General features: G+C 51.3%; 6 protein-coding genes across 6 annotated transcripts; 3 read left to right on the top strand and 3 right to left on the bottom strand.

Moving 5' to 3' along the window:
• Positions 1 to 1,523: 1,523 nt before the first annotated feature.
• On the top strand, positions 1,524 to 2,114 carry MAM_00319 (uncharacterized protein; the record flags this gene model as incomplete). The annotated part of the gene is made up of 4 exons (XM_040819118.1): positions 1,524 to 1,649; positions 1,741 to 1,909; positions 1,962 to 2,043; positions 2,093 to 2,114. 4 exons carry the CDS (start codon positions 1,524 to 1,526, stop codon positions 2,112 to 2,114), a joined length of 399 nt encoding a protein of 132 aa, XP_040682383.1.
• A 1,039-nt stretch (positions 2,115 to 3,153) lies between these two features.
• MAM_00318 (uncharacterized protein) lies at positions 3,154 to 5,892 on the bottom strand (the record flags this gene model as incomplete). The annotated part of the gene is made up of 1 exon (XM_040819117.1): positions 3,154 to 5,892. One exon carries the CDS (start codon positions 5,890 to 5,892, stop codon positions 3,154 to 3,156), a length of 2,739 nt encoding a protein of 912 aa, XP_040682382.1.
• Positions 5,893 to 6,338: 446 nt separating this feature from the next.
• On the top strand, positions 6,339 to 6,853 carry MAM_00317 (uncharacterized protein; the record flags this gene model as incomplete). The annotated part of the gene is made up of 2 exons (XM_040819116.1): positions 6,339 to 6,480; positions 6,588 to 6,853. 2 exons carry the CDS (start codon positions 6,339 to 6,341, stop codon positions 6,851 to 6,853), a joined length of 408 nt encoding a protein of 135 aa, XP_040682381.1.
• Positions 6,854 to 10,017: 3,164 nt separating this feature from the next.
• MAM_00316 (uncharacterized protein) lies at positions 10,018 to 10,654 on the top strand (the record flags this gene model as incomplete). The annotated part of the gene is made up of 3 exons (XM_040819115.1): positions 10,018 to 10,206; positions 10,318 to 10,402; positions 10,470 to 10,654. The coding sequence occupies 3 exons, from the start codon at positions 10,018 to 10,020 to the stop codon at positions 10,652 to 10,654; spliced, it is 459 nt and encodes a 152-aa protein (XP_040682380.1).
• A 1,204-nt stretch (positions 10,655 to 11,858) lies between these two features.
• MAM_00315 (oligopeptide transporter OPT-like protein) lies at positions 11,859 to 14,670 on the bottom strand (the record flags this gene model as incomplete). The annotated part of the gene is made up of 7 exons (XM_040819114.1): positions 11,859 to 12,070; positions 12,130 to 12,388; positions 12,449 to 12,743; positions 12,823 to 13,830; positions 13,908 to 14,102; positions 14,169 to 14,329; positions 14,416 to 14,670. 7 exons carry the CDS (start codon positions 14,668 to 14,670, stop codon positions 11,859 to 11,861), a joined length of 2,385 nt encoding a protein of 794 aa, XP_040682379.1.
• A 5,620-nt stretch (positions 14,671 to 20,290) lies between these two features.
• MAM_00314 (Golgi integral membrane protein (Cln3)) lies at positions 20,291 to 21,614 on the bottom strand (the record flags this gene model as incomplete). Its single annotated transcript, XM_040819113.1, has 2 exons — positions 20,291 to 21,435; positions 21,527 to 21,614. 2 exons carry the CDS (start codon positions 21,612 to 21,614, stop codon positions 20,291 to 20,293), a joined length of 1,233 nt encoding a protein of 410 aa, XP_040682378.1.
• Positions 21,615 to 22,886: the final 1,272 nt, after the last annotated feature.

Here is a 22,886-nt window from a genome sequence, read left to right as displayed (position 1 = left end):
GAGGCCATCCTGAGCGAGATAACTTTACTTTAACGTGTGAGTCATGCTGTAATCGACCCCCTCGTCTTTGGGTACCTACCCACCTTAGGTAAGCAGCGGTAACGGAACGGAACAAAGAAATCGGTGTGCCGACAGCCCCGGATTCTTCACTTTCGACCAAACACGATGTTGTCGCCGAACGAGGCAGGACTACAACGACACTGCTACATCGGTCGCTTAAGCTGCTAGAAGACAAATCGCAGCATCCGTACGAACCATGTCACAACCATTCTGTTGTAAGCAGGGTAGACCAAATGATTGGGTGTCGAACCTCCAACACTTCAACATCAGGACGGGAAAAGTCCAACCTTCGACTCGTCCACGTCAGAGCCGCAAGAAACGGAGGCATTACCAAAAGCCGACCCTTATTACTCCCCAAACCGAGGAGTGGCATTGGGTCGTTCCACCATCGCGGTAGAGGAGGACATTGACAACATGGGCCACCTGGCTTCCAATTCCGAGGGCAATGACTCCCATGCTGATGAAGTCGACGGCGACGGCGATGGGTCTCGGAAAGACGACCCCTACCAGCAATCTGATTTTCCGGACAATTAATTGCTCAGTCATCTATGACTTACTAGATTAATTGAAGAAGAGTTCTGATGGAGGGACACTGGATCCGAGTTCACGTAAGTTAACATCTATACTGTTAACATCTATACTGTTTTTCTCTTTTCAGTGAAGTTGCCCGCTTTCGCCATGCGATACTTTCATATATCAAGTCCCTACTATTTACTTAAGCAGCTCTCTTTTTGGTATTACGTTCATGTCTGGTTAACTCTCATTTCCTTATAGCTCCTGAGCCTCAGCGCGCAAACATCGAGCGCCAGGACATAAAGTATATGCGTATACTCGAGAATATCTTCGCCGTCGTTGAGAAAACGGATAATCGCGATATACGCTCCTTGCCAGTCAGCGCGACAATTCTGGGATGGCTGAAAGCGAATGCATCTCCCCGAATCCGCAATGCGTTCTCAAGCTTCTTACTTCCTCCGCTCAATCGATCCTACCAAGTCCGATTGATCTTGGGTCGCACCCCCACAAACGGTTATTTAACGATCTGGAATTAGTCGTCCTAAGTCCAAATGGCGACGGCCTCGCAATGTGCTAGGAACTTACGCCTTACATGGGCCACGACTTCAGGATCCCGCTCCTACCCACTGCCTTCCAGATGAAGCCTACGTGGGAAAGTCCAGCGCATGCCAGCCCGACGCAGATGGTGATTTTGGCATACGCAGTCGATCAAAGCAACATTATTACTATATTCAGGAAACTTTGCACAAGCGCATGGTGGCAGCATGTGACCCGAGGTTTTGTGCTACGGCGCAGGACCGAGATACCCAGAGTAGTCATTATGGACAAGTCCTCCATTCCCATCTGCAATTAGCGGGTGAAACAATCTGTCTAGCCAAGCTTGCTGTACTGTGTTTCTTCCCATATTCAGCTGTTGAATTTGTGACTACGTTTGTCATTTAACGTTCATCATGGCGCTGGCGGAGACCATCGATATTGTCTTCCTCGGCGCCCTCAGTCCCGACGAGGAGAACAGCATAGGCCGCACCCGCTTTGCTGCCTGGTATAGCGAAGCTTACAGACCGAAAGATATGCCGGTTCGTGCGTTTCAGGGACTCGATCGGGCGCTCCCTGTGAAGCAAGCCTGCAAACCATATGGAGCTTTTGCTTGTTCTGTGGTGGTCGCAGAGCGATAAAGACACAATGATCCGTGTCGTGCGAGAATATGAAACAAAAGTCTATAACCTCTCAGGAACACACAAGATCCAATGGAACGTCTTGATAAGGCTCTTACACGAACAGGGTGTAGCAAAGACTGCGATCGAGATAAGGAATATGCATCACCATTTTGTCCATGGTAAGAACCCGGCATCTGACCGAAGAGACACCAGGAATCCTACTTCCTTCAGGGGCGGCATTAAGCAGATCTTTCTACATTTACCTTGCCGAGCTTGTAGAAACTGCTGAGGACTGGGGCAGCGTCAATCGGAAGTTCGTGAAAAGGTTTAACACAAAGCAGACAAAACTAACACTTTACAAGCAAGCGCAGCAGCAAGGGCTAGATATTTCTCGCATTTAAAAAGAAATTTCCTGGGCAACGGGCAGGTGCTGCAATACACAAGGAATGGCAGTCACTAACACGACCGGCCTTGAAGCAACCGGACTTCGGAAATCGCTAAGCGGACTAGAACAGTTTGGTCACGCTCGGAAGACGAATTTATCGAGGAGTGGACTGGCAGCAAGCTGAGAACGCTTGTTGATGGATTCCACGGGCGATTCCCTAACCGGCGAGCATCAAACGGGGGTGAAGTGCAGGCGGGAGCAGCTAAAAAAAGGGGCCGGGAATGACCAAGCGGAGACATCAACTGATGAATGAGTGGCCTGAGAATTAGTGCTGCAAGATGTTCGATCAGTGATATTGATGACTGACGGCCGCACTCTCGCATTCACAATGCTGCGTTGGAGGATAGCATTTCTGACGGTGAAGCGACTCACGGCGCAAGCGGCACGGACCCTAGCGGGCAAATAGCCGCTCTGAAATTTGACTGGCATTTTTGGGACAGTATCATGGCACTTTTGACGTATTAGTACACGAAGCGAGACGGACAGGAATTGTTGAACTGCATGTAGATCATGGATTCTTCAGCAAAGGAGAAACAGCATCAATACACAAAGCATGCAACGGTGAAGCTATTGATGAATGTAACCAAGAAGCAGATTCTTGGTGTTCTAACGTGCTTGTGTAAGAAAGGGAAGTTCTTCTAAAGAGCGTATCGTCCGGCTCATTCATATCTCAAAGGGAATTGCTACACGGGCATGACACTTTGGCTACACGGGCATGACTCTTACACGGGCATGACTTTTACCACTTCTGATTGGTCGCATACTTTCTTGGCCCCACAGATACTTCCTCGGAAAGGCGGTGTAGCCAACTTCACTAACAAGCTCCTACATCACCATGAATTGCAGTCACTTATCGTTGTGGGCGCGATTGGTCTTCTGCTATCTTGCAAGCCTGCATTTCGGATTAAACTACCGTCCTTGTACTGTTAGCCAGTAACTGTCAAATACTGGCAAAAGACGTGATGTGGTCTACTTAATTTATTGCCTCACAACGATACAATCTGGATCTTCGTCATCACTCTTAGCCAGTTCCCATTGACTCCTTGTCCTGCGAATGTTTCGTTGCGTCCTCCGTCCACTGTACCGCACGCCTGTCGTATTCCCAGCATTTAGGACTTTAGAAGGTCTACCTGGCCCTTGCTGGGCTGAGATGCCAATTTGGCCACCAGTTTGTGTGATGGTTTCTCGAGTAGCTTTATGCACTCTCCTAGCAAGAGTTGGCTTATTGAGACTTCCTGGCGGTCGACCTCGTCGCCCACTTGGTTGATTATCAGATCGGCTACTTGATGTAATAGCTAGGCTTTCTGGGATAACCTGCGCTGTATTCTTTGGCCTTCCACGTAGTGCAGTGGCAACTTTCGGGTCAAGAATTCGTCGGTATGGATCTTGAGATGCCGATTCCCGTAGTCGCCAGCGTGGGTGGACCTCCCATTTAGTGAAACGTGTGTCAGAATCTAGCTTTGCGTAGACTTTATGATAGCATGGGATTCCCAGCTCAATAGAGACCGTACAGTCGTCGTCGCAAAGTCCAATAGAGTCGGGGAAGGGATTCTTCCCCGTCGGCAGAAATTTGCGAGCAATACAGTATTGCTTGTTGATTAACCCAAGTCCTTTCGATGACATGGTTGTTCGTAGTTCACCAAGATAGTTTCCCATCGAACCTAGGTATTGTGGAGCAGTCAGGACATCATCCTGTCCACAGGCATCCTTAAAGGCACGTTCTTGGTCATGTATCATATCCTGCATTGCCTCGACGAGTCGGTAGAGGTGGCTCATGCCATTTAATAGATAGCTTTTGATATTATTGTTGCTTGCTTCTGTGCCGGACGTAACTCGGATTCCGAAGTTACGATAACGACGGATAAAGCAACGTGCCCATTGAGCACTAACAGGCATATAAGTCGAGTAGAGGTATTGTAAGATCGCTCGTTGGTCGTCGAACTCTTTACAAAGATCTCTCCATGCCTGCTCAAACGCTTCCTCAGTCTCGGCATAGAGAACCTTTTTCCACATTAAAACAACGCCTTGGTAAGTATGAGGAATCTTATCACTACTCGACCGATCTTCGATCAGATGCTTATCTGTAGTGCTCAACCCGCCATCCGCCTGTGAGGGAATGTCTTCACTGTCACTAGCGCTAGGGCTAGTAGTACTGTCCTCACGTTGGCCCGTCCACCTAGTCTTCGATTTAAGCAAAACGTTTGAAAGGATATGATGAATACAAAGCTGTTGCTGTGCATTTGGAAACTGATCATTAACGGCAGCTTTCATAGCCTTGTCGAAGTCTGTGATGATGACATCTGGTTCCCTGAGTGAGTGTTTTGTAATGAGCTTGCGAACACTCTCTGCAAGGAATTGGAACCCCTCCCTCCTCTCGTTATCTATTAAGCCAAATGCAGCATTGAACACAGTTCCAAGACAGGTTTGGCCAGTAGCCTGGAATAAAGGAAGCTTGAAGCGATTAGTGTTATATGTGTTATCAAAGCTAATAACCTCGGGGAAGCGCTTCCACATCTGTAGACAGTACGGAAAGGTCCAGACAAGACCAAGCAGTCTATCTGGATCATCATCGGCCCATTTCGCGATGTATGGGATCTTCTTCTCATCAAAGAGTTTGATCAATGCCGCAGTAGGTGTATAGCCATTTAGCTTCTCTCGGTTAATGAACGAACGGGCATTATAGATATCCTTCCGCAGGAGTGTTGTATCGGGGAATTGCTCCTCAACCATAGCAGCTACATCACTGGCTCGAATACCCGCGCGACGGCTTGCTGACTCGATGGTTGCTTTAACTGGTGTAGTAAGGCGGCGGTGGGAAACATGCGCAGATGGCGTAATACTCCGTTCATGGTTATGCTGGTGATGTTTCGGGTCTCTATGTTGTCGAAGAAGCCACTTGCCTTCCTCTAGGGCTTCAGCAATTATCATCCATTTGCAATCACACTTCCGAGACCTTCGGGTTCGAAGACCAGAACCCCCCGAGGCCCGAGATTGTCCAAACCGGTCGCATTGAATGGAGTACCTAATCAACCGTCCCTTATAGGAATATTTATTCCGCCGAATAATACCAAATCCGTTCTCCTTTGCAAATGCGTTGGTTGTTTTAAAAAGAACTTCGGCCGAGGGCGCTGGGTCGCCAGGGATTATTGGGTTCGGAATTGGCTCCGGGGCGGGAGATAGAGACTGTCGCATAGGCGAGGAACTAATATTTTCGGGCGTCGGTGATATTCGAGGAGGTTGTGTGGGTGACCTACGAGGTGGAGAGTACGGTGGAGGAGAGTCATATGCTTCGAAACTTAATGGTGACCATCCCCATCTCTCTCGCCAAGCTTGTACACGTTCGTATGATCGAGCAAGGTCTACAGTTAGCCTTCGACCTTCGCCGGTAACCTCTCGTACTATGCGCATTGCGGACTCGAACTCGGCTCTTGTCCTTGTTGGGAGATGCTGGGCGGATGGGGGTGATTCGGGAGGTTCAGAGGCGAATGGATCAAATTCTGGGCCTGGTATAAGCGCTCTGACTCGCTGGCTCCATCTTTTTCCACGGAAGAAGTCATTTTGAAGATATATCTCATAGTCAGATCGAAGGCCCCATGCAGGCTCATGGCGGCCCTGTGAACCATGGGGGTGTGGGAGACTTGAAAGTGTTTGCGGGAAAGAGGCGAACAGGTTATCGAGTGCATTTTCGTCCCCGAGGCCGTAGAACTGACCGGTCATGCCCGTGTAGCCAAAGTGTCATGCCCGTGTAGCAATTCCCATCTCAAAAGGAGTGTTTGCGAAGCGCCGGAAGGAGGATTTCCCTGTGACATCCCCACGATCTCTGACGGCGCTACGCGCACGTGCACAGCAATATCGCCTAGCATAATAAAGCTAAAGTAAGCTCTTATACACGGAAATTGGGATAGAGCGCAGTCAAAGATCGGAGTGAGTCTGAAAAGCCGCAGAGTCGGGTTGATTATCCATAACGAGGCCATTCATAGAATCAAATTCACGATAACGACGATACCATGCCGTCAGCTTTGCCTTTTCAGTTTCCTCACTTGCAATTGCCATAACGGATAACGCGTTTCGGGCGGACTTTAAGACAGCAAGAAAAGGTACTCTATGGCAACTTGTCAGAATAATACACCGTAGACAGTGTGCCTATACGCCAGGAACCCGAGATGCTAGAGAAGTGTGTTATTCCGATCAACTACCGCACATACTTGAGGTTACGGGCTGAGACGCTCATGGTCTCTGGTGTGCGCGGCAATGAGCTAATGCAGCCATACTCACTACGGGTAGGCGCAAACAGCCGCCTCGATGGTAAGTAAGCTGATTCGGTACTTTCTTTTGTTTAGTATCATAGCACTGACCTTTGATGGGCAGTCTAACCTCGTCTCTCGGCAATTGCGCCCTACGTCAGCCCACAGACGTGTTTGAGAGAAACTACCGCCCGAAACATACACGCACATACCTACCAGGGATAGCTTGGAAAGACCTAGCTGGTGCTATTGCACGGGACGCAACGACCTCTCAAGCTGCTACGGTCCTTGTGAGGCGTGATCCCAATGCGCCCGTATATATCACACAGGACGACCTGGACAGCCTCGAGCAGAGACGGGATATCACCGAACTTGGAAAGCAATTTGACAGCATCAAAAACGACGAACCGAAGCAAGAGTTGATGGTAAAATAGGACAATTTAATATATTGTCGATGCTCTTCGCACCCAAAGGATACAACAAAAACAGGCAGCGTACTTTGCTGAGGTTAACAGACTTGGGAGCACATGGTCTGCCCACAAAGCATCTAAGCCATAGAAACGCATCAAATGCAAGGCGACAGAAGAGAAGAAAGGGTCTTGAAAGCGATAAAGAGATGTCTTCCGCGCGCCTAGATGTGTCCAGTTTTAGAATCTACCTTTGTTCTTGTAGCCGGCCGGTCAGGTGGGCGGTTTTAACGCTGCCGGGTGCGGACCCGGACTCGGGCGGGGCTCGCCGCTCCGAGTGCCCCGCCAGCACGGCGTTGAGCGGCGGCGGCTACCGAAAGTTTGAAACCAGCCAGCCTGCAATCCAAGTTCTTCCTAAGGCAAAAAAGAGGCCTCAGCATGGTGCGTATCTAGCACAAACGCATCCTCCTCGCTCGGCTACGTACCAGTATCACGAACAGTCACAGCGTCGAAATACTCTTCAAGTGGCGTGGAAGTGAGTCGAATCTGCTTCTGGGTGTCCTTATTAGAAATTTCCATAAGCTCTGGGGCTCCACTCCTTCATGTTCAATGCTTCGCAACCCTGTTGGCATGTCGTCGGTACCGGCAGCAATATCGGGGTCAAGGCACGGGGTTATCATGTTTCTCACCTCTGCCAGCGTTTGAGGATATCATTCTTAGCTGCTCTGAAGCACCGACAGTAACTCCGCACCTAGTGAAAAGATCGAATTGATTTAAACTCCGGTCTGCACCATCTTGAGACTCCTCGCCAAGCTAGACCCCTGCGCCGAAGCAGTTGCCTAAAGACATGCCCCATTGGACCCGGTGATCCCGGCATTTCACATGGTGATTGCACTAGGATTTGAAGGAAGAAAGCCAAAAAAAGCTAGAGATCCTTGGAAGTAGTTCGTTGAGACGGTTCGAAGGATATCATTTGTGCCTGTTGGTGATTCTAATAGTAAGCGCAGTAAGAACGATAACCAGGGCCCAGGGGTAGGCAGTGATTGATCAAGGAAGACAGATAACCTGAGAAGGACGAGAGAGAGTTAGACACCGAATCAGGTAGCAAATTTCGTAGAATCCGATGAATATCCATTGACGTTACATGTGGTTGTGGAATGAAGTCCTCGAGCAAGCCATGTTACGAGCAGCCTATACACACCAGGAACCGGCCTCTTTTGTTACTGCAACTAGGTCGCTACCGCCTCTTGTCACTGATGACTGGATGCTGGCTCATGTTTGGTCACCAGTAGCCCTGCTGTTACTGGAACTCGGCTCTGTTGGTTTTGCACACGCGGTGGAAGCTAGACCCCGTTATTTCTCTTCACCAAGGACTGGACAAAAAGTCACCCGTTCCAGCCTTGTTGTCCCGACGTGTCTGCTGTTCATGATGGCGACGTTGAAAGATGAAGATTTGACAAGCTGAGGGGAGGATGCATGATGGTCCTTTTATACTTTGGCTTTGTGAGGGTAGCCACCCGGGCGATACAATAAAATCCTTTCTTGGTTGTGTAGCAAGTTCGATGGGGGATTCGTAGCTAACTGGTGGTTCATGAGGGGCTGGCGTCGACGGCCAGGGCAAATGATGTTGGCCGAATGGAAAGTTGACGAGGTAACGAGCTGGGAGAGGACATCCGCCTTGCATATTACATTGAAGGGCCAAACATCAGTCCGAGGCATGGCATTGGAAAGGCCCTACAATGGTGCCTACCCAACGAACGTTGGAACGTTTGACCTGGCCAGCGACTCCTTGAACTCGTGTGAATTCGCGCCGCCAGGGGACACACTGACACGGAGCACACAGAGCACACTCACCTGCTCAATTAGAAGACAGCGGACACGGAGCGCAGAAAGGGTTTCGGGAAATACTGCATTGCAACAGCGAGATGGCAATGGCGTCTTTGAACGGGTTGTCGTAAAGGGTGCAGTGAAAGCTGCAACCGATGGTAGGGGTAAAGCCCAGAGCCCACAAGCCCAGAGCCGAGAGGCCAAGTGTCGCTGACGGACAGCGCCTAGCGCCAGCGCGCCTGGAGCTAAAGACATAAAATATATCACGCTGACGAGGTGTCGGTGTGGATGGTGTGGGAACAAAATGCCAGAGAGCACTGACAATCCACCAACACATAAAATTCCCCATGATAGCTCACCAGATGCATGTTCACCGAAATACGCTGCTGCCAGAGATGATTTCATAGCATCAGAGACATTTTTGTCTCGAACTTGGTTCAGTCTGCCTTGGCTGCGTCGATGTCGTCTTGCTCTCTCCTTGCTTCGTCCAACTTTCACTCGACCTTTTCAGCCTCCTTGGCAGTATCGTGTGTGGGACTGTGGGAACCTTGGAACGTTTGCGTCAGCTGAGATTTGAAAAACCGCCAAAGTTGGCTAGTTTGCTTTCTCCAGCTTTCAGGACCTAGACCTCAACTCATGTCTTGCCACTGAGTGACTTGTACAGGGAGCTGAGGTGACAGAGTATCAGGGCGTGCTACAGACTCCACCTGCAGCGATGTGTATTTTGCAATATCGAGAAACTTTCCTTTGAGTCTATTTTAGGCCGAGTCGAGGCGTGATAAACGACCGTATAAAGGCTAGAGATTCGGCTTGCTCCGAAGACGGTAGAGCCTCAAGAGCGAGTGGCCGGCAGCTTACGCCAGTAGCGTCTCAACCGCCTCCCTCCCTTGACAGCGCTGTACTTGAACAGGATCCTCCCTTGCTGCACCACCGTTGCATGCTGAAAACGACCGGGCCGGGACTCTGCCCAAAAGGGGAATAGCCCCGCCGCCGGGGCTCGCAATACGGAGCCCGGCTATGCGGGACGAGCGGCCGAGAAGGCGGTGAGGCGCCAGCCATTGGTTCCCTTAAACCCGTCTCGGACAAGAGCTTGTTCTAGAATACGAGATCTGGTGGCCTGTCACGCAGCCAAGCACTGCCATCACCTCGTATACTCCGTTGCCGAAGCCTGCTATGACGCATGAACGTAAGATCCAGGTTGCATTGCCAAATCCAGGAGTCCGGGACGGATGCTGTATTTATACAAGACCAGACATCCCTCTCTCTCTCCGGGCCTCTCCTAAACAACAGCATCGAACAAGCGTTCGCAACTCGACAAAGATTCTCTCTACTTCTTTCCAACGCAACAAGCCAAGCGTGTCAATATGAAGGCCCCCGTCGTTGCATTCACTGCCTTGATGGGCCTCGCATCTGCTAAGGAGGCCGTCGTCATCAATAACTGCCCCACGACAATCTACGTGCAGTCTTTCCCCTACGACGGGAGCGCGGCTGGCCCCCTTACTACTGTTCAAACTGGCCAGTCCTTCTCTGAGGCGTTTCGGGCCTCCGGCTCGGTACGTGCAGCCTGACTGAAATCCAAGTCGGAATGACTGAACAAGCAGTGGTTCATGTCAACATGCTAAAAGAAGCGCAAAGCCTTCTAACAATATTATTCAAATATACAGACTATAAAAATCGCCAAGACCAAGACGCTCAACAGCCCTTTGTTCTTTGGATACTCATTCTCCTCAAACCCTGACTACGCTTACTGTGAGTCCCTACCGGGACCAGAAGCCCGCTTCCGCTTTCCAAAACTCCTGAATCTCACCTCTTCTAGACGAGTACAGCACCGAGTGGGGAAATCCGTTCGCTGCAAACCACAACACCCTGAGCCCTGGCGATGGCTGCGAGGTGTTTGATTGCCAGGCGAACGACGCCGGCTGCTACAGCACCCCTGCCCACAAGAAAGTCTATGGCTGCCCCCAGCCAGTCGACCTGACTGCCACGCTTTGCAAACAATAACTTTGGTGTCTGACGGCTACAGTATCTGCAGTTGCAGCTCGGCCGTCCAAGCTTGGCGGCAGATGGTAAAAATGGGATCATGAAATGTTGAAGAATACATTGTACTATACTATAATATTCCCGGATTTGAATTAGTCGTAGGCGTGAGGCCCTCACATAGATCTATTTACTACTGCCTTCGTCTCTACATATGCCCATCACTACGTATACAACACGCGGGAACTTGTATAGTGCTATGTTGACCAAGTAAGCGGGAGTCGTTCAGTGCGTACCCTTTTGGCCCAACGACCGGAGGTTAACGTATGACTGCGGCTGGCACCCGCCATGGGCCAATAGAGCTAGTCCACAACAACTTGATAGAAATCGAAATAGCTTCAAAAGGGCTCAGAAGCGAGCTTGTACTAGCAGAAGCTGGTGTCACACGCCTGTTGGCGACACAAGAGCTGTGGTCACGAGATTCAAGGCAGAAGGCTGCTGCATATATAGAAGCCCGTAGCCGCAAAGACGGTTTAGAAAACCAAGGACCCTTGATGCCAAAGCGTGTGATATGCTGTATCAAGCAAAACTACTCCAAGCCCTTAAACAAGCCCTTGTCTTGACTCCTTCCCTTCCAGCTTTTACCACAATTTGCATTACTTGTCAGGCTCTCGACCATCCAGCAAGCTCTAGAGTAGCCCTGTTGACCGAGCCATTCCATTCTGATCCTCATAGCACGTTTACCTGCGTCCTCGCGTGGCAGCGCGAGACAGAGATGGGGAATCCAAAGACTTTGGTCGAAGCCATCAAACGCTTCATAAACCGTCGGCCAAAGAAGCCGACTTCTCCACCGTCCCATCACGGGCACGCAGGTACTAGACTAGTGATGGTAAATTCTCTGCATACGTCGCAAGACCCAACGAACCGCGTCCTGGACTTCCAAACTATTGCCTCTACCCTCAACTCGAATCAGCCATTGGAGTGATGAATCAACCTGAAGCGTTGGCTTATGTCAACAAATCTCCCGGTGGTGTAGGAATACACACCTCTGCTACAAATAGCATGATGCATGTCACATGTCCAGGGTTGGCAGTAAATGGAACCGATAAAAGCTTCACTTGCATTCATTACATTTGTCCCAGGTACATTCGTCCCTCAGGTCAATAGGCACGACTATCACGACGAACGTAGCTAGAATCCCACCGCGATTGTCACACGCAAACAAAAATTACCATATTGACGGGCCAATGGGCTCGGTAACGTTGGGAATAAACTGCCGCGTGACGGCCTTCCTATGGTAATCCAACGTCTCAGTGTAGACGACGTTTCCCCACCACTCAGGGAAGTTCTTGCCACTAAGACCGAGGGCGAGGGCGACAATGACAACGCAGAGACGTGAGCCGATATCCAGAGCACCTGAGAGAACAAAATTGTATTGAGCTGTAGCAAAATATTAGTACAGGTTCTGTTTGTTTTCGAATCATCGAGCGGGAACTTACACCACCAGCCGAAGAAATAGCGTCGGATGAAACCGTTGAAGATGACGCCGACAATGACCCAAGGGACCAGGTAGTAAAGGGTAGCGGGAGGAACAAGACCACAGGCACTGAAGATGGCCGGCCATATGATGTATCGTGCGAAAGAGCGAGGAAAGCGCCTGGCAACGAAGTACTGGATGGTTGGACAAGCTGCTCCAATGAACCAGAACCAGTTAGTCCATGAATAGATGCCACCAGCACCAAACACACGCTTTGGACCCTGTTAAGTCGGGGGTTAGGATAAAATACTTGCGAGAGAAGAGGATGTCGGGCCACTTACAATAACACCCCAAATAACACTGGCGTTGTAAAAAGTGGCAGCATTGGGGCAGATCAGTCCTTGGGGCTGTGAATCCGTGCAAATCCCCTTGATATTGCCAAGGACAAAATTGTATGCGGCGATTTGCACGATGGACAACCAAACCACAGCAAACGCCTGTGCATAGAACATGCTGCGAGGAGGAACTTTCATGTAGTGGCCAACTTTCATGTCAGAAATGTAGGTAAGACCGTTGGCACAGGTCATGTATCCCCAGGACTTGAACAACATCATGGCAACAGGGCGTCCCGGAAGCCTTGGCATGAAGGGGTAGCGACGAAAAGTTGAAACCACGCCTGTGCTCCGTCACAAGAATTCGATAAGAAGAAACTCACATATAACCAAAAATCATCTCAGTGACCACATTGAGACCGGGTTGCTGGTTGGTGATGGCTTGGATCATGCCAATGGGGACGAATAGAACAACGCCAATGAGGATACACACGACGTATGCCCACCATGGCAGATGAGTATTCCAGACCTGCGAGGCGACCATGCCAAATGCAAAGGAAGTGACGAAGATGAGGACAAACCACCACTCTGGTGCCTCCTTATACTTGCGCATAAGTTTGAAGTGGACATCAGGCTCTTCAGAACGGGAGCTGAAAGCGCGACGCCAGATATCAGGGCCGTAGAACAGTGCGCAGTGGAAGATGGTGGACATTAGAGTAGCGAAGGACATGCCGTACGAGATGGAAAACGTTGCCCCAAGCAAGATCGGCGAGTATTCTTGATAAGCGGTCTCATTGACGGTAAAGTCGGGACTCAAGATTCGTGAGGTATTATAAGGTTCAGCAAAGCGATCCCAGTTCTTGTTGGCACTAAGTGGCAAATATTTATACTCGACAGGACCACCGTAGGCTAGGCCGATAGCTCCGACTAAGCAGATGAGGAGACCGAAACCAACATTCAGAATGGCGAAGAGAGGCGTCTGCAACGGGCTTCCTAGCCAGGATGACACACCAAGCCAATCAAAGGTGATGGGCAAGATACCTAGACCGGAAACATGGCCGAATAGCTGGTTAACAATGACACTATTAGGGGCGATCCAGCATGCAAAGGTGAAATACTGAAGGAACGTGGCAAAGACTTCGGGGATCCACTGATATACAAAGGTAGCTAGCGACACGATGATGAAGAACCTGTATCGAGAAATTCGCCAGCCATTAGTGCTAGCAGGGTCAGAAGGGACATGTTTGTGCAGCGAATGCATCACCGCGCAGGGGACCAGATTAGCGGGCCAGACCATAGATGCAGGCCAGACCAAGAATCGGCGAGCAACGCCAGCAATGCCGAAGCCCATTGCTTGAGTGGAAAGGATAAGCAGGATCTGGAAGCCCCAGCTGCGAAGGAAGGTTGTCATGTCAGTACAAACACGAAGCTATAGCAAATCTAAGTGCATGTGACGGCGCTGTCTTACCCAAAGCGTTGGTTGTAGAATACTTCTTGGGCTAGCAAGATATCGATGGCATAACTATAGGTTGAGCCGGCGGCAGTCATCATGGTGATGATGGTGTGCTCCTTGACGTTGAAAGGCCCAGGGTTGAGGTTGTATTTCCAGCCCAAGAAGCTGCGCTCCTTGTTGGGGAGAATATTGGCCAAACCGACACCAAGTCTGGTTGGCGAACACGTCAGCAAATTGTAGCGATGGGTTCGAATTGCCATAGTTGAAGGGACATACGGGTACGCAACCAGTTGCACCACAGTGGATGAGATGCTGGCGGACGAGACATGCAAAGAAAGAAGGACATTGCAGGCGGCAACAATCGTGCACAGTACTGCACCAAGAAACCAAGCTCGGATAGTATCAACAGGAATATCCGGTTCGTCAGCTGGAGGGACCTGGTTAAATGGTCACGTCAGTGTTTGCCAATCCAACCCTGGATGCACATTGCGAAAGGAGGCCAGGCGGAAGCGAGTAAACGTACCGATGCACGGACTTCGGGGTAGGGAGAGTCCTCCTGTATGAGGGCTTCGTCGACGTCTTCCTGCTTCTCAATGTTCTCTGACGCGAGCGCATCATCAATTGTATCGAGCTTCTCGTTGTCTAGAAACGGATCCCATTTATGCTGTCGGCGGAACGTCTTGAGCTCTTGGGTGGGATCACCTATGACGCCAGCAGGAAGCTCTTCCTCGCCGGGCATCTGCCTCTGTGAGAGGCCAAAACGGTCCTTCAAACCCATTTGGAGAGTCGCTTGTGCCAAAATCCTCACTCCATGCACATGACCAGAGTCGCAAAATGGCAACGAGGATTGCCGGGCAAGACGAAGATGCCCAATGACGAGAAGAAACTGAGGGGGGTAAGAGAAATCGCCTGTCAAGCAGGAGACGGATGACTGGCGGGTTATCTATAGATATGAATTGTGTCTTGATATCGGGACAGGCCAAGCGATCGCCACTCCACAGGGGCGACTGTCCATGGTCGACTTCAACGCCGGTGAAGGCCAGCTTCCATGCGTTTTGGTGGGTCGTTCGAGTCGAGAGTAACCGGCCATCGGTATCAACGCGGAATGGACCAGGATCGACCGGTGGTGTACGTATTGGCATTGCGCTCTTCGCTGGCTGTCTCGAGTCTCGACGCTTGCCGAATCTTTTGCTCGAATCCCCTAACTAAGTTACCCCAGCTCCACATCGTCAGGGGGCATGGACAGGACCCAATTCATTATCGCCTAGTGGCCCTGATTCGGCAGCGAAGCCCATAGTATCTGATGTGAGCGCCCGCGACCGGTGTGGGCTGGACAGAGGCCGGCTGGAAGCATGAAGGGACTTTGGAAGAGTGTGAGAGGCACGACACGGCGGGTCCCAGGATGGTCGGATGCGGCGTTTCGACAAAAGGTCCATGGCTGGCGAGCTTTGTTTCGTCCCATAGGGTCGTGGGGATCTGGTTAGAGCTCCAGATGGCGAGACCAAGGCATCATCATCACATGAGTTGATGTTTGTCGCACAGGCCACGCTGACGCCTCTGCGATGTGCGAAGTCGGTCCTGGGTCGCACCTGCCGCGGCGCAATCGCGTCTGCTTCGTCTTGACCAGCATCCAATCTCGTCAGTCCTCGACCCTCCGCCCTAAAGCCTCACGTCCTTCTTCGCCGGGTCTGTCTGCTGGGTTCCAACGCATCAGGCTCTGCCATATCGTCTGAAGCCAGAATTGTGATTGTCAGCGAGCGGGTGAGCGTGCCTCCAGTGACCGTGGCGCCCGGCTCCGACCAGAATAGGCTTGGGCTACACGTATGGCACGGGGTTGAAGAGCGAGTCTGGTCGTTCGGCGCCACCGCGAGCCAGGCTCACTAGGCTCTAGGCTTCATTTGTGACGAACAATGCTACCGAGCGCATCAATGACGCACCAGTTCATGAGGATGGCTGGCGGGCTTCGTCCAACCGGGTGGGTCGACAACACCGCGATCCTAGCAGCCATCATCCGAATACCGCCTAGTACTAACTTTTCATCAGTAAAGCTGCATGGGCGTGGGCGGCCATCAACCCTCGTCCCTCCGCCTCGGCTGCGGATCGGATGCGAGTGTTCGATCGCTGGTCAGCTTGTGTTAAAACGCCAAGGTAGTTACATGGCGACCGCCGCCGACACCACCACCGCCGACGCCACCCAGCTTTTCCAAGGCCATTCTCAATATACACAGGACGATCTTGCAAGCCTCAGTGCCTTCCACCACGGCGCTGCTGGTTCGCTACCTACTGGTCCGGCCACAATCAGCTAGTTTGCTCTATCTCGACCAGCGCAAAGACTCTCAGTCTGCAAAAGTTCCCACCAGCCCTATCTTCCCCGTAATCAAGACTTGAAGATAATGGAAGGTGCTGCGGGTGATCCGCCGATTCGTTCGAAGACGGGAGTGGCGCTCTCCCCGTCGCGGCGTCACGCATACCCCGTCAATCTGTGCCGTTCCGAATAGCCGACTTGGCTGCCCATTTGGGCTAAGTGTCAAGTCGTCTTGCTTACTCCGTACCGTTCAGATGGTGCCTTGTGTTCAAAGCCCAGATGCGGCCATTGTCAACTCGGAATGATTGGGACCATTGGCGCCGACTCCAGGCTCCCAACGGCAGCTGCCAAAGATGACAGCAAACTGAGCTAACAGTGCTGAGTACTACATGCATGCAGCCTGTAGTCCCCATTGTTGCCCTTGTGTTGTCGTATGTCCGCATCCGGTGCCGACACGTTATCTGGCAGTGAAGTGGGCTCGACTGTCATACGCAAGTCAGTATGTTACTCAAAACCCTCATGGGACTGGTCGCTCCTTGGCTTCGACGCAGCGCCAAGGGAGGCCGATTTGCCAAGTCGGGACATTTGTCAGCTGAAAAGATGGGAAAATGAATGAGCATCCATATGTTGAACCAGCGCCAACCCCGGATAGCCTCCAGTCCTCGGCCATCGATCTTCTCCCTATTTCCGACGAGGCAGCCGGAACAACCAATTGATTCCTACCTTATGGCTCCTCAAACGAGCTGAGATTTGCAACTTTCAGGCGAAGGAGTCCCCACGGCTGTGGAAACCCCGACGAAGGACGCCCGTTAGCCAAATGGATGCTACTTCCCGTCTACAACAATGCGTGACACGGCCAGTAATGGGGCGAACTGAACTGTTCCCAGGCAGCTTGTCGTGGGGAAAAGCAGCCCGCGGATCACCGGATGATTTTGTAACTTGAAAAGATTCCAAAAATTGCTCCGTGGTTCTATGGTGTCGCAGTTGATTTATTAAATCTTGCAGAGAAGCTTCCCGGCTGCAACAATCTGTAGGTGCAGTACATGCTAAGGGTTGGCGATGATGGGCACAGAAGCTATTTTTGGCCACACAGCTTCGATCTATGCAAATGGCTCTTGCTCATGCAATCCTCATGATCAATAGCCGACACTGATGATTGTATTGTTATAACTGACACATTTGCCCATCGTGCGTAGATGTCCTGGATGTTCAGTGACCTCAGTCTTCTGCGGTCCCTTCTCCGGTTACGACGCCCGCGGCTGGTGGCTTGTCGGTCGAAGAGACTGCCAAAATGGACAGGGACAGCATTGCATGCGATGTGTGCTCTGAAATCAGCCTCTCATTTCAGGGCACACAGGAACATGGCAAGCTGCATCAGGTCTAGGACTCACCCCTACTAGTGTACCTGGATGCTTACCGATCCGCAGTCACAGATTCTCTCACTGATGAATCGACCTGGTTCTAGTTGCGATGCTAGTAGAAACACGATGGTTTTCACAGCATAGTGCCCCGAATTCTAAGCCGAACCAAGATATCGTCAGCATGTCCGGTCGAGCAACAGATGGTTCGAGTGACACGCAACACTCCCATAAAAATACACTTCCTGGCATATCATACCCTCTTGTTGATTGTGAACACGCCGGAACTTGCGAACCTCGCGACTAAGTTTTATCCGCAGCCGCCCCAGGACACACGTCAGCAGTCCGAAAAAGTCAAGCGTTGATCAAACGCTTAAGGCATTTATGCAAGAGAAAAGGATTCAAAAGGCAGCAAGACCTGGTCCGCCACGTTGCTACGCGTAGGATGGCTCCTTGGTTGGCTGCTAATACCTAACATGCAATGTAAATCTTAAAGTCAACCGTTAGTGTCCGTCCTGCTCTGCTGATTCCGTTTCGCAAGCACATTCGGGACGGCGCAAGTGTGATGCCTCAGCAAAGGGGCGCAAATAGATAAAGCAGGCATATGATAAGATGCTACGACAAGCAAAGCTACAGCTAGGGCTTTCACAAGTTGAGAACGAATGTAATCAAGAGGTGCCAGGGCTTCCGGCTAAAGCAGGAGGCGAAAGAGCGCATCACCATCAGACTTGAATGGCCGTTGCCATAGGCCAAGCAGCAGCCTCACCTCAGGTCCCTTTGGATACTATATCCAGGAATCATTTTGCAGATTTTGCTGGTCATGGACGCCCCAAGGCGGCAACACGCAGCCCTACGAGCTCTTTGTCGACGTCCTGCAATCGAATCACCGTAACCAGTTCTGGGGATATCAATATTGATAAGGCGGATCTGACTCTACCAATTCATGACTCTCAGGTAACTAACATGGATCCGAGTCTAGTGTCTTGATACACGGTTAGGCCGCCTCAGCCGCTGAGGCCGCCCAACACAGGTTGGACAGTGGAACCACCACAAGGCCACGATGGAAGCCTAAGCTTGCAAGCAAAAGAAGGCATTGCACAAGCCTTGGGATATTGAGGCATATACTCGTATAGAGAGGCCTCACGGCTCAAGTTCCTCAAAATCAACCAAGAAACTTTACAGCCTTCCTAAGTAACACTATTGCAAGTCCACTCAACACTGACTGTTACACCGAAAAGCCTCAACCACATAACTAGCTGCGATGCATAAAGGTTGCAGCTATCACGATGCCCTCATAGGCCACTATTGGGCTCGGGCACCAAGGCAAACAAGGCACAACGGGGCATCACCCCTTTGCTGCTTAGTCAGGTTACACACACAGATACTATTATATATATAAAGCCCTCATTGGTCAGGTCCATTAGATCAAGGAAATCAAGGAAGCAAGGACCTTTGAGACCCTACGATATTACATGTGAATATGAGTCATTTGCTCCGAGCCCTGATCTCTATGACCAGCCCTTGTTACGCTGACCCCATCACGCCTTGCCACCTAATCTTGTATCACAATTCGAGTCCAAATGCCAGCGCAAATCCCCGAGTTACTGACAGGCCAAGCCGAACATGTGCGACTCATCTATGTTTATTATGAACAAACACCTACCGCATGAACGGGCCTTGTTCACGTGCCGCCCTGGCGGAATAACACGCCAACGTCTCCCAGGTTCCTCGTCTCTGATAGATTCGACTATAGGACGATCCGATCCTTCAGGTCGATGGCCGGTGCGCCGCCCGCGGAAACTAAGAATGTTGACTCTCGCCTGGACGCGTTTTCGGTCTCGAATTGGTCTGTGGTATAACCGGGAGCTGTAACTAGACAAGAGTAGACTCAGCCTTCATATAAGCTGCTGCGGCCTCCACCATCTTCAACATTGAAGCGGAGCAGTGGATAACACACATATGCACTACTTCAAAGACGGGAACCCATGTATAATCTAGGGAGAATTTCTCCAATCGCATTTACTATTAAAGCCTGAAATGCAATCGCGCCCTCGACTTGGGTGTAAAGTGCGGTTACACCCTCGACTGATTTGTATCTGGTCCTGGTGTACTGAACAAGTACGCAGACGGTACCATCCAAGTCAAGTGGTTGGGAACTCATGGCACATATACTCATGGAAATCCTGACCCATGTACATGATTATGCCATGAGCATTCGTGTCGGGTTGTACTTAAACGTGAACAATTGCAACCATGGTTGGAGCTACCTCCACTACCCACGATTCAGCCACGACCGACATGCCCATCACGTCATTATCGCGTTTCCTAATTTTCGCATGAGACGCCGCCCGTACCTTGTGGAAGCAGTGTAACTCTAGTTTCAATTCGTTCATTGTAGGTGTACTCGCTATGAATGAGGCACCATGGACCTAAAATTAATTCCGCGTCGTCCTTGAATGAGGAAAATGGTAGGTTTTGTTGTGTTCTTGAATTTCCATTTCGATCAACTTTATGTCCATGTCTGCTGTCTGTTAATACTTGTTATTTTGGCATGAGAATAGCTCGCAATGGCCTCGTGACATATCTTTTAAAAAAAAAAAAAAAAAAAAAAAAAAAGAGGCGCCTGTACGGCTGTCTAATGGCGCTGAAATAGACGTGGCCCGTATCATATACATCTCCACCCTCACTCATCTCACTCGTCTCATGGGAGGCCTGCTGGCGTGACATTATTCCCGTCATCTCGTGCTCGTACACCACCGGCCTTTCGAGCTTGTCTCCGACGCACAGTAGCCCATCTCCATAAACCCTCCAAGTAAAGATGCCAGGATGCCGCCTGCGGTTTCGCCGCTCGAGACCACACCAATGCAAAAGTCGGCATCCGCCAAACGTGCCTTGTTCTCCGTATAGTCCAACACAGCCGAGAGTACGGTCATGTAAATGGCGCCGCCAGCGACTCCAACAGATGATGCTAATAGCAAGAGCGGAAAGGTGCTTGACGCAATGAGCGAGAACAAATTTATTAGTTGCAGCCCCCAAGCGACTGCCAAGAGCGCAAATAACGAGCGCAACTGCTTCCGCCGAGACATAATAATGGACGCTCGTGTGATCAAATCTCCCATTCGCAGGGCAGCTCCAAAGGCGGCACTGAATTGGGAAAATGAAGGCAGCGATGGCGACATGGGCCGCAGGCGAGTCGATGCGGGAAAGACAAAAGCCTGTGCGGAGGACGCTGTGAACAAGGGCACTGCGAATTTCACCAACAGCGGCCGAGCCAGTGCCCAGCTGCGCTTGGATCTAGACGGCAGCATGCCTGCCAACGGGATATTCTCTTGTCCGTCGCTGGAAGCCGGGCTCGTAAAAGGCGACTTGGTAGCGATGCGAGGCAGCGGAGCCGGCGGCAGAACGACGAAATACGCGGCCAGCAAAATGCCGACCAGATAGTAAACGCAGTCGACCGAGGTTCGCAGGAACACGCCCATGCCGTACGTGATGAGGTACGGGGTCACGGCGACGGCTGCGCCGCCGATGCCTGTGCCGATTCCCCAGCCGGCGAGTCCCCAACGAGCATAGTACCGCATTTGGGATAAAAACGACACTTCTGCCGCGGCGGCGCTAGCCGAAGCAAGCATCGTCATGAGGATTCGAACCAGTGGCGGGACATTTGGCGGCGCAGCGGCGGTAACGACGGCGGCGAGGATCCAAGATGCTGCCAGGAAACAGGGCCGAATCCACCAGGAGATGTGGCGCAAGACATGAGGGAGGACTAGTTTGGTCGCAAGGCTTGGTAGCCCTTGGATCAGGGCGACTGTCGGTTGCGAATATGGAATTATGAGGTAGCTGGAGGAGAAGATGATGGAGGGCAAAACGACGTTGACGAGGCCTGACAAAGGAAAACAGCTTGTCAGTGGGTGGGATTTTTCCAGCCCTCATGTTGACCATGAATTGGGGTACGACAGGGAGCTCAGGCGCACCTAGGAGACAAAAGCCGACGAGAGCTCGAACGCGGTAAACGGCAAGGACGCCGCGTGGTCGACGAAGCGCAGTCCGGACTGCTGGCATCTCGTCATTGCCAGAGCTCAGGCACGAGCATGGGGAGGCGGACTTGGTTGAGAATTGTTTCAGAGAAAAAAAGTCGGGATACAGTTGAAATTAAGTCAACCAACCATGCCCTTGATGCGGCGATGGCTCCGATAGAGCAAGGCAGGGAGGGCGACGGTTCATGGGATCGCTCGAATCCTCGGGTCCCCGGGTTTCTTGGCGCATCGCATGTGGTGGTACGCAGTGCTACGCACTTTGAGATACGCACACGCACATGTAGGCGCTGGCATATTGCTGCAGTTGGCCATGGGAATGCCGGTGAGTGTGTTGATGATGAAATGTGGCCGTGAAGCGATGCTCGAATGGAATGAACAACATACAATCATGTCTGGCTTGTTGAAGCATTTGGTCCAGTAAGTCGGTAGGTTCTCCGTGCATAAGTAAAGTTCCTAGGTACTGAAGTACTTGAGTACATTATTGAATCAGCCCTGGCCCATGTGGACGGTACCTCAAAGTCCTTACTCTGGGGCTAGCGGTAGGCAAGTACTACGTTATCCAACATGGCCCAGCCAGTAGCAATGGCACGTGTGCGGAGTAGGGGGTTTGAAGTGCTGACTGCACGTGTTCTGCACGCTGATTGGCCGTCATTCCACCCGACACCATGTCCGGATCCACTCTGGAATATCCTCGCTCTTCTCCGAGTAAGTCCCTCTGGTTTCATCAATGTCGGTCTCCAGCTCAGCCTGGGTCTTTTTCGTCCTCGCCGCGCCTGTCCCAGTCTACGGAGTACAAGTTTAACTAGAGTGATCAACTCAATCACAGCCGAAACCAAGAACCCACAATCCGACATGGGACACAGAGCCACCATCGACGGCCAAGATGGCCTAGCGCAAGGCGTGTGGCTTCATAGGATCGACCGCATAAAGCCAGGCCAAGCCAAGCCAACCCAAGCGTACAGAAGACGAGCCGACTCTCCCAGACGCCGCCAAGGCAAGCTCCAGTCAGGGATGCCACCAAGGAACGCGTTGTCAAGATGGCCACGGCCTCAGGTGTCACTACCTCGAATGCTCCCGAGTCTCACGGCTCGCGGCCCACAGCTCACGGCTCACGGCTCGCAGTTTAAAGCTCACGCCCGGCCATGCTAGTCAAATTAGCTTCCCTGGGCACTATGTTTGCGTTTCACCATGAACCACTTTAGCCTGCCAAGTCGTCCAGGAAAAGCCCGTCTTCTCTCACCCGGGAAACCTGTACTTTACCTAACACCTTGTTCCAACCTGTTTCAATCTTCAAGCC

The sequence above is a fragment of the Metarhizium album genome, assembly GCF_000804445.1.
Source record: "Metarhizium album ARSEF 1941 chromosome Unknown scaffold_1, whole genome shotgun sequence".
Classification (NCBI taxonomy): Eukaryota; Fungi; Ascomycota; class Sordariomycetes; order Hypocreales; family Clavicipitaceae; genus Metarhizium; species Metarhizium album.
This window is presented reverse-complemented; position numbering and strand designations above follow the sequence as displayed.